At 44.1% G+C, this 17073-nt stretch overlaps 1 protein-coding gene across 1 annotated transcript; it reads left to right on the top strand.

The window, feature by feature from the left end:
- The first annotated feature begins 6837 nt into the window (after positions 1-6837).
- PSMA4 (proteasome subunit alpha 4) lies at positions 6838-16793 on the top strand. The gene is made up of 9 exons (XM_026648235.2): positions 6838-6947; positions 7501-7523; positions 7994-8036; positions 10053-10215; positions 11717-11794; positions 13708-13796; positions 14739-14869; positions 15115-15238; positions 16369-16793. Exons 2-9 carry the CDS (start codon positions 7521-7523, stop codon positions 16521-16523), a joined length of 786 nt encoding a protein of 261 aa, XP_026504020.1. The 5' UTR covers positions 6838-6947; positions 7501-7520; the 3' UTR covers positions 16524-16793.
- Positions 16794-17073: the final 280 nt, after the last annotated feature.

The raw sequence follows: 17073 nt of genomic DNA, 5'->3' as shown, positions 1-17073 counted from the left end.
GGGAGTGCTGATTAACCCGGTCCTCTCAGACGTGCTCTGTTAATGTGTGTGTGTGTTCGTCTGATTCTGGGGCTGGAAGAACCCAGCCCTGGGGAACCTTGGTCCTGCAGTATAGCGCCATTGGGAGGGAACTTACAGCCGGGAGAAGTAGAGCTCCATATGAGAACACAAGTGACACAAGCAGTACATTGATAGAAGTACAGAACCCCTCCTCCCCCATCAGAAGAGTAACCCTAATAAATGAGCATACCCCAAAGTAATGGACAAAGCTGGTAACAACATGTCTCTACTCCAGTTTTGGGCTGCCACTACAGAAAGGATGTGGACAAATTGGAGAGAGTCCAGCAGAGGGTAACGAAAATGATCAGGGGGTTAGGGCACGTGGCTTACGAGGAGAGGCTGAGGGAACTGGGCTTGTTTAGTCTGCATAAGAGAGGAGTAAGGGGGGATTTGATAGCAGCCTTCAACTACCTGAAGGGGGGTTCCAAAGAGGATTGAGCTCGGCTGTTCTCAGTGGTGGCAGATGACAGAACAAGGAGCAATGATCTCAAGTTGCAGTGAGGGAGGTCTAGGTTGGATATTAGGAAACACTGTTTCACTAGGAATGGGTTACCTAGGGTAGTGGTGTAATCTCCATCCTTAGAGGTTTTTAAAGCCAGCTTGACAAAGCTCTGGCTGGGATGATTTAGTTGGTGTTCGTCCTGCTTTGAGCAGCGGTTGGTCTAGAAGATGACCTCCTAAGGTCTCTTCCAACCCTAATCTTCTATGATTCTATGATACTCTCTAAATCTAGCCAAAGGCCATTGAAATCAATGGAAATATTCCCCTAAATTTCAGTGAACTTTGGATCTAGTCCTTAATCGTACTTGTCCATCTTTGCCTGATCACATGAAGTGTATTTTCAGATAAATTCCCCATGTTTAATTTTGGCACAGACTTTATTTTATCCTTTTAATTTTTGCCAGTTGAGATTTTATTTCATATGGACTTTTTTACAATGTCTGTTGGAGAATTCAAATATACTGCAAGGACACGGCAGTAATTCCACCTGGATACACCCAAAACTAAGTGGTATCAACGTGCCAGTCCTTCACACTAATACAGTGGTTGCTGGCATAACCTTGCTGAACATAAGAACAGCCACACTGGGTCGGACAAAAGGTCCCTCTAGCCCAGCATCCTGTCTTCCAACAGTGGCCAATGCCAGGTGCCCCAGAGGGAATGAACAGAACAGGTAATCATCAAGTGATCCATCCCCTGTCGCCCATTCCCAGCTTCTTGCAACAGACACCATCTCTGCCCATCCTGGCTAATAGCCATTGATGGACCTATTCTCCATGAACTTATCTAGTTCTTTTTTGAACCCTGTTATAGTCTTGGCCTTCACAACATCCTCTGGCAAGGAGTTCCACAGGTTGACTGTTGCGTTGTGTGAAAAAATATTTCCTTTTGTTTGTTTTAAACCTGTTGCCTATTAATTTCATTTGGTGACCCCTAGTTCTTGTGTTATGAGTAAATAACAGTTCCTTATTTACTTTCTCAACACCAGTCATGATTTTATAGACCTCTACCATACTCCCCTCCCCTTAGTCATCTCTTTTCCAAGCTGAAAAGTCCCAGTTTTATTACTCTCTCCTCATATGGCAGCCTTTCCATACCCCTAATCATTTTTGTTGCCCTTTTCTGAACCTTTTCCAATTCCAATATATCTTGAGATTGGGTGATCACATCTGCATGCAGTATTCAAGATGTGGGCATACCAGGAATTTATATAGAGGCAATATGATATTTTCTGTCTTATTATCTATCCCTTTCTTAATGATACCCAACATTCTGTTCACTTTTTTGACTGCCACTGCACATTGAGTGGATGTTTTCAGAGAACTATCCACAATGACTTCTAGATCTCTTTCAGCTAACTTAGGCTCCAACATTTTATATGTATAGTTGGGATTATGTTTTCCAATGTGCATTACTTTGCATTTAACAACACTGACTTTCATCTGCCATTATGTTGCCCAGTCACCCAGTTTTGAGAGATGCTTTTGTCGCTCTTCGCCGTCTGCCTGGGAAGTAACTATCGAGTATTTTTTTGTATCATCTGCAAGTTTTGCCACCTCACTGTTTACCCTTTTTTCCAGATCATTTATGAATATATTGACCAGGACTGCGCCCAGGTCAGACCCCTGCGGGACACGGCTATTTCTCTCTCCAATCTGGTTACTGAGGGTATGTCTACACTACGAGAGTAGTTCGATTTTAGTTAAATCGAATATTTGCAATCGATATTAGAAAGTCGAACGTGTGTGTCCACACCAAGGACAGTAATTCGACTTTGTCAGTCCACACTACCAGGGAAAGCGTCGACATTGGAAGCAGTGCACTGTGGGCAGCTATCCCACAGTTCCCACAGTCCCCGCTGCCCATTGGAATTCTGGGTCGAGCCCCCAATGCCTTCTGGGGGAAAAAAATGTCTCAAGGGTGCTTTTGGGTAACTGTCGTCATCCAATCGTCACTCCCGCCCTCCCTCCCTCCTTGAAAGCGCCGGCGGGAAATCAGTTCGCGCACTTTTCTGGTCAGTGACAGCGCGGACGCCACAGCACCGCGAGCATGGATCCCGCTGCGACCATCGCTGCAGTTGTGGCCGTTGTCAACGCCTCACAGCTCATCATCCACCTTTCACAGAGGCAGATAGAGAGAAATCAGGCGAGGAGGCTACGGCAGCGGGGTGAGGACCTGAACTCCGAGAGTAGCACACGCCTGTCAGAAACCACGAAACCCAGCGCCGAGGACATCGCGTTTGCAATGGGGCATGTGGATTTTGTTGAACAGCGATTCTGGGCCCGGGAAACAAGCACGGACTGGTGGGACCGCATAGTGCTTCTGGTCTGGGATGAATCCCAGTGGCTGCGAAACTTTCGCATGCGAAGGGGACTTTCCTGGAACTTTGTGACTTGCTGTCCCCTGCCCTGAAGCGCAAGGACACCCGCATGCGAGCAGACCTGACTGGTATTTACTTGGAGAAGCTTACTGACTCGCTGTGATCTCAGCGAAACCAATATCCCCATCGTTATAGCAGCTTGCTGCGTGCTCCACAATCTCTGTGAGAGCAAGGGGGAGACCTTTATGGCGGGGTGGGAGGTTGAGGCAAATAGCCTGGCTGCTGATTACGCCCAGCCAGACAGCCGGGCGATTAGAAGATCCCAGCGGGACGTGCTGTGCATCCGGGAGGCTTTGAAAGCCAGTTCCAGGACTGAGCAGGGTACCCAGTGACTTTTAAGTTTGTGGACACAGAAGCTGAACTTGCCCCCGTTTCTTTACCCAGTTACCCCCTTCACCCCCTTCCCAAAAAATAAAATCTGTTCTGTTTTGCTAATGAACACCGTTGTCTTCATTACTCTTTTCGCGGGAATGTTTTAAACCTGGGTTTAGTGTTGTGATGCTAATGATGCTTCTAAACTGCCCTCCCCCGCCACAAAGTCACAGAGCAACCCTGCCCCCCCCCCCCCAGAACATGAAAGCCACCTCCCAGACTGACCAGGGTAACTAGTCACTGCACTGTGTATGTGCCCTGCTGCTGGGCCTGCCCCCTGCTAAAGGTGACTGTCCTGTCTAATTACCAAGCCCCTTCCCCCCCTTCAGACAGACTCTCCTCCAAAAGAAGAGGATGGAAACAGTAATGAACAGAAACGTATTTTTTATTAACAACCGCACATGGAACGGGGGGGTGAAACTTGGACGGGGTCTTGTGTGAGGCGGGTAGGAAAGGACTTTTCAGATTTTGGGGAATGAGAGCCTTCTACTGCTATAGCTGTCCGCTGGGGTGGAGTGAAAGTTTTCACGGCCCCTGCCGCCCCTCCGTGTTTGGACTTTGGGTGAGGGGGGTATGGGACTTGGTGGCGGGGCAGGGCGGTTAGAGAGAGACTGCAGCGGGGCTCTCTCCTCCTGCCTCCGGTCCTGCAGAACATCCACAAGGCGGCGGAGCGTGTCCGTTTGCTCCCTCATTAGTCCAAGCAGCGTTTGAGTCGCCTGCTGGTCCTCCTGTCGCCACCTCTCCTCCCGTTCCATGTTTGCCCGGTGCATTTGGGACAAGTTCTCCCTCCACTGTGTCTGCTGGTCTGCCTGTGCTCGGGAGCATCCCATTAGTTCAGCAAACATGTCTTCCCGTGTCCTCTTCTTCCTCCTCCTAATGTGCGCTAGCCTCTGGGCAGATGTTGCTGTGGGAATTGGAAAAAGGGAGTGAATTCCTGAGACAGATCAATGTATCTGTGAACAGAGAACATAGTCTTGCTCTGTGAACAAGACCATGCAGAGCACCTATCACATGCACACTGAGGACAAGGTCGAATTTTCAGCCCTCGCCTACAGTGCCTGCGGTCTTGCTGTGGCGAGCTGAGGAGCGGGGCAGGACACCGGACTTTGTCTAGCTGGCAAACATGGTAATCCGTAGACTTGTGGCTGCTTAAAACTTTAAGAGTGGCACTGGCCTCCTTTCACATAGAAAGCAATGCGAGTCTCTGCTGGCAGCAATCCTGCAAGCATGAACTCTGCCCCTGTCCCAGCCCCTCGCGGCTGTAAACCGCGTGGCTGTAAACCGGCGGTTGCAGTTCTGTAAAGGAACGGGCAAGCAGTCCCAATACTAACTGTCCCCTACCTAATTCAAAGCAGGGCGTCATGCCAGACATCACCCTCCTGAGGGTCTCGGAGAGCCAGAAGGAGAGGATGCTGCGGGACAGCCTGCAGAAACCGGGGCCATTTGCTGCTATGCTGTGCAAGGCCATGATCCCCGAATACCTGCTGGCGTTGTGGCAGGGAAACGTGTCATACCACGGGGGGCCTAATAAGCTCTCCCTGCCAAAGAACCTGATAATTAGGCTGGAAAGACACCTGCAGGAGGCCTATGAGGAGTTCTCCCCGGGGGATCTCGCCTCTATCCCCGGACACATCGACCAGTTTTTGGGTTAGGTGCCCTTGGAGGGACAAAAGAGTGGAGCGTCTTGGGCAGTGTAATCATGAAGCGGACATTGTTGAATTTTCTTAAAATGGTTCGGACTATACATTGAAGCGGCCAAAGACACAGTAATCATGAAACCCTTTGTTCAGATTCCCCTTTTTGTTGCACTTTCCTGTTTACATGTTTAGAAGCACTTTACCCATTGTTAATATTTCAAATCTTCCTGTTCTGTTATAAATAAAAGTTTACATACTTGAAAGCACTTTAGCTATTGTTAATATTTAAAATATGCAAGTTCTGTTATAAATAAATGTTAAGATATTTAAAACACTTACTGCTTGATCCTTCCCCTGAATCTGTGTCTGGGGTAACGGCGGGGGACGGTTGGTAGGGGATCTCTGTGAGGGTGATGAAGAGCTCCTGGCTGTCAGGGAAATCAGCGGTGCCAGCGCTGTCGACTGCCTCGTCCTCCTCATCTCCTTCTTCATCTTCCCCGTCCGCGAACATGTCGGAGGAACCGGCCGTGGACAATATCCCATCCTCAGAGTCCACGGTCAGTGGTGGGGTAGTGGTGGCGGCCGCACCTAGGATGGAATGCAGTGCCTCGTAGAAACGGGATGTGTGGGGCTGGGATCCGGAGCGTCCGTTTGCCTCTTTGGTTTTTTGGTAGCCTTGTCTCAGCTCCTTGATTTTCACGCGGCACTGCGTTGCATCTCGGCTGTATCCTCTCTCTGCCATGGCTTTAGAGATCTTCTCGTAGATCTTTGCATTCCGTCTTTTGGAGCGCAGCTCGGCAAGCACGGACTCATCTCCCCACACAGCGATGAGATCCAAGACTTCCCGATCAGTCCATGCTGGGGCCCTCTTTCTAGTCTGGGATTGCACGGCCATCTCTGCTGGAGAGCTCTGCATCTCTGCCACTGCTGCTGAGCTCGCCACGGTGTCCAAACAGAAACTGCGATTCAAACTGCCCAGACAGGAAAAGGAATTCAAATTTTCCCGGGGTGTGGCTGGTCAGAGCATCCGAGCTCGGACTGCTGTCCAGAGCGTCAACAGAGTGTTGCACTGTGGGATAGCTCCCGGAGCTATTAGCGTCGATTTCCATCCACACCTAGCCTAATTCGATATGGCCATTTCGAATTTAGCGCTACTCCTCTCGTTGGGGAGGATTACAGAAATCGATTTAAAGAGAGCTCTATGTCGAACTAAATGGCCTCGTGGTGTGGACGGGTGCAGGGTTAATTCGATTTAACGGTGCTAAATTCGACATAAACGCCTAGTGTAGACCAGGCCTGAAGAAGAGTTGAGGAACCTGCAGTGCCGTGGCGCCAGGCCGGGCAGAGTCAAGGCCTCCCCAGGGCTGGCGCGTTCTCAGCGACAAGGGGGTTTCGTGAGGCAGTTCCGGAGCTGTTGAAATGACGGACACATTGAAGGGGCTGGAGCCCAGCCCTTGCCGGTGTGACCGCGCGCTCCCTGCTCCAGCTCGGAGGCGCCTGGCCAGGGGAGCGAGAGGCCCGGGCTAGGAGCGGAGCGATCCTTCACCAGACCCTCTCTCCCCAGGCAGAGAGGTCTGCGCCGGATGCTCAGCCGCCCGCCTCGCCTCGCTGAGCCGGGACTCGGGAGTGCCCCGGCCAATGGGCCAGGCTATGCTAGCGCGCGTGCGCGGCGGCCATTTTGGCAGGCGCTGAGGGGTTGAGTTCGTGGCCGGACAGTCTCTCCCCGGTGGACGGGCCGCTCAGTGCACCTAGCGTGGCGGTGAGTGCGGGGCGGCCGCCCGAGGGGTGGGGCGGGGCGGGGCCGGGCCGGGCCGGGCCGGTGGAGAGTAGCAACCCCCGGTGTGAACTGGGAGGCAGTGGGGCCTTCTCGTGCTGCGGGGGGAGGGGGATGACTCTGCAGTGCAGCCGCCTGCGAACTGGGCTCAAGCCGGCCTCCTTGGGCCGGGGGAACCCCATCGCCTCTGTCACGGGACTGTGGCTGTCCCCAGTCCCTCTCGGTAGATCGGGGCGTAAGGGGGCTGGGCAGGGCCTGCCTCTCTCCCCCCCCCCGCCTTCTCAGTGGGCCGGGGTGGGGGGGGGAGACTTAGCGCCCAAGTTCCTCTCGTGCAGGGGATGGTACCTTGTCTGTCCCAAGATTTCTCTCTCTGGGAATATGGACTTTGCAGGAGAATGAGGGGGAGAAACCTGCCCCAGCCTCAACACTTGCCCAGTAGGTACAGGCACTGATCTGCTTCATTACAACGATTTCTACTTTGACATAATGCATTGAAAGGGATCTTTTTTATCGGGTTTATTTACCACCTGTTGAGGTGATTCCCATGACCCCCTTTTAATTATCTCATCATTGAGATTCATGTATATTAAAAACTTAACTACAACATTTAAAAAGACCCTTCTATTAGAATAATAAAGAAATGGAGGTTCTGTTATTGAGCGCTAATTACTGTAATTAGTATTTTTGTACATCATTTTTCAATGTCTAAGTGATAAATATATGTAGTTATGTTCTACAAACCTATTCTTTGTATTGACTGTTTTTTTTTTTTACAGTGTAACAACATACAAGCAAAATGGTGAGTTACTATGCATGAAATAGAGACCTTTTTGTGCCTGAGTTCAGCAGTATCATTAAGCTCTCTGCAGCTAAATGACTTTAAATAACAGAGGCCCCAGTCTTGAAAATACTTATACACATGCTTAACTTTAACCACCTTAAATTGGGATTTTTTACCTAAATTAAGCATGTGCAGAAGTGTTTACAGCATTAGTTGTAAAGCTTTGTGAGGAAGACAATGATTGGGATAGGGATAAAGGAAAAAGCATTGACGTAAATGCAAATTGAGCACTCATCCCTTGACTAGTAACAAAAGGTAACTAATACAATAATGGCAACAAAACTACCTGTAATGCTATACGTCTCACCGATATTAAACTGAAATCACTATGTTACTGCTGAACATGATTGACAGTATTACTGAATAAAGTTTCTTCCCTTTAAAAGGAAAAAAATAACAAGAGTTGTTCTGTTATGTTTTTGTTACAGTCTCGAAGATATGATTCCAGAACTACTATATTTTCTCCAGAAGGTATTGTTCTGTAAATGGGAACCACATAACCAATCAACTTCTCTCCTTATGCCTCCCCAAAAATTTTAAATAGCAACTGAAATATGTAGAAGTCTTGAGTGTTGACAATTTGCCTGAGTTCATTTGTGACACAGAAATCAGATCTTCTCATTAAGAGGAACACCCAAAACTATAAGGGAGTTCATGGCCATAGTGGAGATATGCTTTAATTTTAATGCAAATAGAGGAACTTTTATACTTTTTATTCTTAAAATTATCTCAATCTAATTGAGATCTGCATCTTTACATTTCTTTTTGAAGGCTCTCCAGCTTAATTTATATATGGTTCTTGCTGGTTCCATTGGCAGTGAATTATATGCTCGTGCCCAGAGGGGCTGACTGCCACCACCCTTTTGGTAGTAAGTTTGGGTGTGTTTTTTCAGTCCAGCTTTGGGCAAAATTCAGTGAGATTTTGCAGTAAACTTTGTCAGCCAGAGGGTTCCTTGTGCCAGCCTCGATACACCCCCAGTTTCCAGAAAGACAACCGCATTCATCCTTATAACTCCGGAAACAATGCACAAAAGTAAGAAATGCAAAACCATAAGAATTTTCATGTAGGAACAGACCCAACGGTTTATCTACTCAGTATCCTGTTTCCTTTTGTCAACAGTGTTTAATGCTGAATGCATCAGAGGAAGGTGTTAACCTTCCAAAATTCAAACCATTGTTCAGTACTATCCTAGGCAGTGGAATGACACAAAGAAAACATTTCCCGGCTATTGGCTAAGCCCTGACACATGAGTATTAATAGTCCATACAATAGTATCCTACCTAGTGTAACATTTGATGCTACTTACTCATAGAAGTGTCTACAACTCCTTTTTGAATCTTGAAAAATTCATGGTTTTTGTCTCTGTTTCTGCTTCAGTTAGTTTTGTAGATCAGGGTTTCTCAACCCTTTTCTTTCTGAGGCCCCCCACATCATAGTATTAAAAACTCCAGGGCCCAGTGGGGAGAGGAGGAAGTTCAGGGGTGGGGGGATCGAGCCAGCTCCCAGCGGAGTCCGGGGAGGGAGTGCCACCTCCACCCCGACTCTCTTCAGCAGGCCACCCGCTTGTCTGGATTGAGGGGGAGGGGGATGAGGAGGGAGGCGCAACCAAAATTTATAACTCAAAGGTGGAGGCTCAGCTCAAAAAGTTTGAAAACCACTCATGGTGCAGGGAGATGGTAGCTAGGGGCTGTGTGCCGGGAGGCCTCCCTTGCGGTCTCTGTTCCCTGAGGGATCTGCCAGCCATGAAGCCGGGTCCCCTCGCCCGGGCGGCTCTTACCAGCTGTGTGAGCAAAGGGGGCTGGGAGCTGAGGAGCAGCTTCAACCACCTGCACTAGCAGCAGCAGGAGATGAGGGAACTCCGCAGCTGCCTGCTTCATGGCACCAGCCAGAGCAGCAGCTGTCCCACACTGCCTGGCTCTGGCTTCCCACCTCTTACCTGGCCGGGGGAGAGGGGTGGAGCTGTAGTTTCAGGGGGGCAACACCCCTGTGTCCTCCCAACTCTGCCCATGGGCTCAGGGCTTCTGCCTCTCTGGAATTCAGCCCTGCTGCTCCAGGCTTCAGCCCTGTCGGGGGTGCTGAGGATTGGGACTTCAACCCCGCAGCTCCTGGCTTCAGCCCTGCAGGAGCTGCTGGGGCTTGGGCTCTGGGTTTTATCTGCGGGGCCCTGCGGACCCTCTGAAAGGGTTTGCGAACCCCCAATTGAGAACCACTGTTGTAGATAACTTGCATTTAAAATTCTCTGTAAGGGCAAGGCTTTTTTCTATCTGAACCTGCCACTGTGTGTGTTCATTGGATTTCTTATTTGATTCTGACCAATTAACTTGCCATCAGTGACAGACCTAGGACCTGATCCTGTGATGTGATGACTTCAGTGAGAGTTGGTTAAGTTATGCTTAGTATGTTGTGCGAGGTGCTCAACACCTTGTAGGATTGGCCCTCTTCAGAGTTAAATGGTTGAATTTACCAACTTAAACCTCTTTTTCTAGGTCGCTTGTATCAAGTTGAATATGCTATGGAAGCAATTGGACATGCAGGCACTTGCCTGGGAATTTTAGCAAATGATGGTGTATTGTTAGCAGCAGAACGGCGCAACATCCACAAGCTTCTTGATGAAGTCTTTTTTTCAGAGAAAATATACAAGCTTAATGAGTAAGTTGAGATGTTGGTGAAATATGTTCACTGCTGTTATAATTGCTAATAGGGTATTTAATTACCTCTGTCGTTCAAACAACTTGAAGAGTTTTGAGTTCTTGAGTGAAATTATTTTATCTGTGTTAACGTTAACAGCTCTCAAAAATTATGGTTATAGCAAAATCTTTTCTAGACAGAATAACCCATATGTTAAAGCTAATATGGGAATGTTTTTTGTAATGGGAGCTGGTATTTCCCAATACGGGGTGCTATCACTGCATTAGTATTTATGTGATAACGCTCTGCTCTCTGATTTCCTCATTTCTCCTAATTTTCAGATTTACTCTTGAACAAATTTACCCGTTGCTTCTATTGCTGATAGGTTTTCATATTTCAGTGATGTGCACTCTGTTACATACATTACCTTCCACTTCCTGATTTTCTTCATTTGCTCTCTGTTCTGTTTTAAAACTGAACAATTCTGCACATTATTTCTGCAATAACATTGGTCCCTGTCTTGTTCATATGTTATCTTTAGTTTGTATAGGCTGCAAGTCACATTTCAAATCATGCATTTTTGTCTTTCGTATTTTCTGTGAATATGAGTAAAGCATGCATTAATATTCTATGACATAACTGTAGTATAGATGATCCATATCTCCATTTCTCAATCTCTTTTTTTTAATTATTCAGAATTTTGTTACCAGTGTTATCAGCAAGAATCATACTGTGGATTGTTTTCCACTCTGCCCAATAAAGGTCTGGATACTCATGTTCACTGGAGTTCTGCTCGGTGCATGTGAGGCATAAGTGACTTTGTCCTCTTTCCCCCTTCCCTTTCTGCCTCAATCCTGGGAGCAGCCAGGGGCTTATTCAGCAGGGGGGAAGAACTGGGTTATTCAGGAATCCTGTTACCTACAATCAAAGGAGTGATTACTTGTGTCTGCTCCTACTTTTTTTCCTCTAAATCCACTACCTGGATTATTTTTCTACTTTTGTATTTGATCCTGTCTGCTCAAGCAGTGGATATTTTATAGCCATCTCAAATTCAGTAGGAGAAACACTAAATTTAAGCTACTTGGCACAGTTAAGGATATGCAATACTCTTTGCTAAAAATAAATACAGCTAAGAAAATTCTCATCTGTTCTCATCTGAATCAGTTGTTTCTCTCAAATTGTTTTTCCAGTAACAATTAACCTGTTTGTCAGTTGCGCGCACACTGAATATCCTCTAGAATCTCCATTAATAAGAATTTAAAGCTTTGTTTTAGTTGGTCATTGCACAGTATGTTTGACCCGAATAAAAGGTTGTCAGAATGTTACTGTGCTGTTACGGGAGCGGTTACAACATGTATCTGACATAATGCAGTGGCAGGAGCTTATGGCCTTTTTTGTTTTACAGTGTGTGGGTTTCATCGTAGGTATGAAACGGTGTTCTTCCTCTGAAACGTTGCATAATGATATAACTATTGCTCGGGAATGAATAACAACCCAGTGAACTTGTGTATTTATATTTCAGGGATATGGCTTGCAGTGTTGCAGGGATAACTTCAGATGCTAATGTTCTAACAAATGAACTGAGACTTATTGCACAAAGGTATGGTTACAGATATTCTTGTAGCTTTACTTAAGAGCTGTAACATGTGACAATGAGGACTTAAGACTAACCCTGACTTCAAATTTAATCCTCTAACAAGGAATATGCTTCTCTTTTGGTCTCTGTGTATGTATTAAAGTTTAATCAAACAAAAGGAATAAATGTTCTACATTTTTTGCCCCTGACTAAATTAAATTTTGCTTTTACTTTCATGTATGGTTGGCTCATGTGAACTAAAAGGAGTAGCTCTAAAAGAGCTTTAACATTTACCAGAACCTAACCAATGTCTTAACGAATACTTGGTACCAGTCAACAAATTGAACTTCTGGATCTGCTTATTTTATAATTCCTATTTACTATTCTGGTCCAATTGTATACATGTTATAAAATATAATGCCTTGCATGTGAGCCTCCTTTTTGTGGCCTATATATATGAAGCATATCCCCAACTTTAACGCTATTCAGATAACTAAATATACTAACAGAAGATAAATTTGTTCAGTTTTAGATGATTTGACAAACCAGGCCAAGAAAATGGAAAATAACAATCTGTCAAACTGTGTTTTACATTATCTTGTTATGTATTCCAGACAGCTCCAGTTTATAGCTGAATCTCTAGTCATATAGCGCAATAAAGGAAACAGTATCGTTTCCCTGTTTGTTTACATTGCATAAAATAGATAACCAAAATGGTTGGATTACATCCACTAAGGATTACCCTGTTCCAGTGAAATGCTAATCAATTTATTGTTAATATGTTAGACGTAGTTAGTGTACTTTACTTCAGAAATGTCCTTTTTTAAAAATGAAACACTTTTAACTACTGGATAGCTAGGTAAAGACCTAATAAACGTGTGCAGCTTCAAGGTTGTCTGATTCCTTAAATAAGGAATAATATATAATTACAGAAAGTGTTCTCAAATATAAATTTGGTTTCTTATAAAGAAACATTTTATTTGCCATATCACCTCATGGAGTACAAAGCCATTCATATATTTTAAACTACATTTGCATACTATCACCCAGACCTGTGAAAGGGTACGCTTTCATTATACCCAAGGATCTGGTCCATTACTTTAATACATTTTTCTTTATTATTATTATAGCTGTAGTTTTATAGTAAATTTACAGATGCTGTGATGGTAATGTCACAAGTAATAGAAGTTGTGTTGAAATTTAAAGTTACAGGCATGTGTACTCTTTACTAAATTGCTAACCTCAGTCCTTTTTGGGTAACTCATAACTCGTTATTCCATTCTTATAGACATCCTTGTAAGAGTCACGCTGGTTTCATTTTTTAATTTTTACAATACACCTGTCTTGCCAACATGTTTTCTCTCCTAATTTATCCTGCTCCAAAAAGCTTGTTCCAGATTCATTGGTCTCTGCTCATGGGCCATCATCAGGTAATATACTGAGCCCACTCACTCTTGTGACAAATGTACAACCTAATAATTATGGAAAAATTCAAAGTGATTTGTTTTTTATTAAGTCTTGTGAAACAACTTTGGCACACGTTTTCCATTCGAAAGTTTGGTAATAAAGACATCAGTGCCAGAGATCTTGTTCAGAGACTTGTTTTGTATTACCTTCTGCTCATTCTCATCCTTCCACTAGCTAATTTTACTTTTCATTCCCCTGTTGCAAAAAAGCACAGTTTCCATGGAGGTTGCTATCACAGCCACATTGCAAATTGGCTGGTAAGAATTACTAAATAATAGGGAGGCCTAGTACTTTTTGCTGTGGTACCAGCTGTGTGTTTTGGGATTTCCATTCTCATTCTGATAGAACTGTGAATCAAAATAATATCTTAAGCATTGCTGTGCTGAGCTCTGTACCTGAATTATGGAGCTGAAAAACAAAAGGAGTATTTTGAAAAATATATTATTTTTTATATTTCTTTTGAATATTAGGTATCTATTGCAGTATCAAGAACCAATTCCTTGTGAGCAGTTGGTAACAGCACTATGTGATATCAAGCAAGCTTATACACAGTTTGGAGGTAATAAATGAAACATATTTGAACTTTTAAATGTCTAAAGAATGATTTTATGAAGTTATTTACAATACTTGGTTACTGGCCTATAAAATTGCTAAGCGCAAATGACCCCTGAAAAATTGCTGAAGGAATTTACTTTTCTTTTCAAGTGATGGCATTGAAATGATGATGAATTTATAGATACTAAATTTGCTGGTATACACACAGCCATTAATCACTGTTGAAAAGTTGGTGGCTGAGATGTAGGGCTTTTTGAGCACAGGAATGCCCTGAATCCCAACAGGAAGAAATTAGTTTTGTGTATTTTATTTATTTATTTTTTTTAAATCTAGGACCCATATATTGTACCAATGTAACTATGGACTAGCAGCTGTGGCTAGGGGCATCTGTCTTCAAATACTTTTTTAAAATTATTAGTGTGGATCAGACAACATGGTTCTGTGACTGTAAGAGAACAATGTTATAGCCTAGGGAGTGTTTCCAAATACACAGAACTGTGATGTTTCCACAAACACAAGCAATAAAAGTGTTAAAACACAGAAGACCCTAACTGGCTGATAACCTCCATTATATCTGTAGTGTGACTTGACCATTAATGTACTTTGGTTTCTGGAGCTCTTATGCTAAAAATTTAAGGATGGTCATTGAAGATTTGTTTTAAGATACTAAGGTGGTAAATTCCAGTCTGTTTACATGGAAATAAATTGCTGGTAGTGTAAGAGATTGAAATAAGACTCCAGCAGCATTCTTCCTCACATCTTAGAAGGAAACAATAAAAGGATTTATAGTAGAGCTTATCTAAAATACCAGAAGTACAGAGCAGTCTATTAAATCCTAGCTCAGAGGAAAGGATTTAACATTTTCCTTGACTCTTTTTTTAAAAGCAGCATTCGGGACCAATCTTGTTACTAAATTTAGATTACTAATACCCTTGTATTTTAACAGGAAAACGTCCTTTTGGTGTTTCATTGCTGTACATTGGCTGGGATAAGCATTATGGATTTCAGCTGTATCAGAGTGATCCTAGTGGAAACTATGGAGGATGGAAAGCCACGTGCATTGGGAATAATAGTGCTGTAAGATATTTTTTCTTAATAAAACAAAATAAATGAACTTGTCCATGATAAATAGGTTTACAGTTATACTGTACTAACCACAATTCCATATTCATTACTACTACAAGCAGAAATAGTTGTAAAACATTTCCTACAGGAATGTTAATGCCAGCAGTATTAATGATCTCTGACAACTGACACCAGAACTTTAAATTGCCTATACGCATTGCTTTGCATTAAATAAATCTCCATTCTTTGTCTGACAGGCAGCTGTGTCAATGTTAAAACAAGACTATAAAGAAGGAGCAATGACCTTGAAATCTGCACTTGCTTTAGCAGTTAAAGTGCTAAACAAAACCATGGATGTTAGTAAACTCTCTGCAGAGAAAGGTAAGCAGTATTGCTCTCCCATATTTAAAGGTGAACCTGCTTTAACTCCTTGCTGCTGAAAAACCCAAACACTTGCTGTAAAAAGATTACAATAAACTGGATGTGTTTCAAACAATTGCTTTTTAGTCAAAAATAAGTCAGTGATAATGCAGTTTTAGAAAACAAACTAGTGTATTATATTGCCACACAGGTAGTTTGTAGCCGTGTCAATCCCAGGATATTAGAGAGACAAGGTGGGAGTGGTAGTATCTTTTATTGGACCAACTTCTTTTGGTGAGAGAGACAAGCTTTTGAGCCACATGGACTACTGTCTTGCCTCTCTTACCAACAGAAATTGGTCCAATTAACAGATATTACCTCTCCCACCTTCTCTCTCCTATTATATTGCCACTCAGTTTCAGTGGACAATGGCCAGTTTTGCAGATGCAGGAATTACTAACTCTCAACCTTGAGCCTGCAAACAAGCACGTGCTTAACTTTGTTTACATGGGCAGAGCCATCCCTAGGGTACGGTGAATCGGGGTAACTACTCCGGGCCCTGTGCTTGGGGGGGCCCTTTGGTTCGTGGCGGGGGGGTGAGGAAGAGCCCCCCCCACCAACCTCCTCTTCCTCCTCCCAGTGCCTCCCCGCTGATCAGCGCTTCCCCCTCCCTCCCAGCGCCTACCACCGATCAGCTGTTTCCCGGTGTCTGAAGGTGCTGGGGGGGAGGGGAGAGAGAGGGCGCAGTGCGCTCGGGAGGGGGCGGAACTGCGTGGGGAGAGGGTGGGAGGGGAAGAGAGAGGGTGGGGTGGGGCCTTGGGGAAGGGGTAGGGGGGGAGCACCCTCTCTCCCCCCCTCCTGCCGGCAGAAACTTGGTGCCTATGTCCCGGGCCCTGCACGCCCCTAGGGACAGCCCTGTATATGAGAGTAGTCCATTTATTTTTTTACTACTCACATGAGTGAGTAACACATGTACAAAAATGTTGACAGAATCAAGGCCTTAAGCTGAGATTTTCAAAGGAGACTGTTTTGAGTTTGGTGCCTAACTCCCTCGGGCTCCTTTGACAATCCTAACCATAAAGAACCTTGGCTATTAAATATTACTGATTTTAGGTAAAAGTAACAATGCAAATATTTTCTGTCTGTTTCAGTTGAAATTGCAACATTGACAAGAGAGAATGGGAAGACAACAATTAGAGTACTAAAGCAAAAAGAGGTGGAACAGTTGATAAAAAAACATGAGGAGGAAGAAGCAAAATCTGAGCGTGAAAAGAAGGAAAAAGAACAAAAAGAAAAAGATAAATAGAACTTGAAATCAAGCATTTTATAGATTATATAGGACCTGCTTCAATGAAAGATTTGGATTTCCACTTCATGAAAGCCTGCAAATCTGATAAAGTGGAAAAGCCAGAAATATTACTTATTGAGCCAGGCCTTCAGTCATCATAAAATTTAATACTTGATTTACCACTTCTTGCATTGAATTACTATTACTTTAATTCTAGAATTCATTTATTTCTTACATCTTTTTGTTTTGTATTACAGAATAAAATGTTAAAAGAATGGTAATGGGTATTTTATTTCATCAGTAATATCTAAATACACTGATTTGAGAGAAGTTAAATATTTTAAATCAGTCTAGAGCCTATACGTAGCTACTTGGTAAATAACAAAGTTATGACACTACTGTGAAAAATAAAGCCTTTCAGAAGTTTAGAACACCTTTACAGAACATTTCCTATTTAAAATTCTAATACTGAATGAAAGTATATTTGTCACACAAGATTATCTATAATTTTTTGGCATATTAAGTTTTATAATATCAAGGCTGCTCCACTAATATTCCTGTAAGCAGT

The sequence above is a fragment of the Terrapene carolina genome, unplaced genomic scaffold (assembly GCF_002925995.2).
Source record: "Terrapene carolina triunguis isolate 2854851 unplaced genomic scaffold, T_m_triunguis-2.0 Scaffold67, whole genome shotgun sequence".
NCBI classification, from domain to species: Eukaryota; Metazoa; Chordata; order Testudines; family Emydidae; genus Terrapene; species Terrapene triunguis.
This window is presented reverse-complemented; position numbering and strand designations above follow the sequence as displayed.

Excerpts from the sequence above, each read along its gene's own strand:
- PSMA4 (XM_026648235.2), top strand. Across the intron at positions 8,037-10,052 it reads TACTATATTTTCTCCAGAAG|GTCGCTTGTATCAAGTTGAA; the intron begins GTATTGTTCTGT and ends CTCTTTTTCTAG. Across the intron at positions 10,216-11,716 it reads AAAATATACAAGCTTAATGA|GGATATGGCTTGCAGTGTTG; the intron begins GTAAGTTGAGAT and ends TTTATATTTCAG.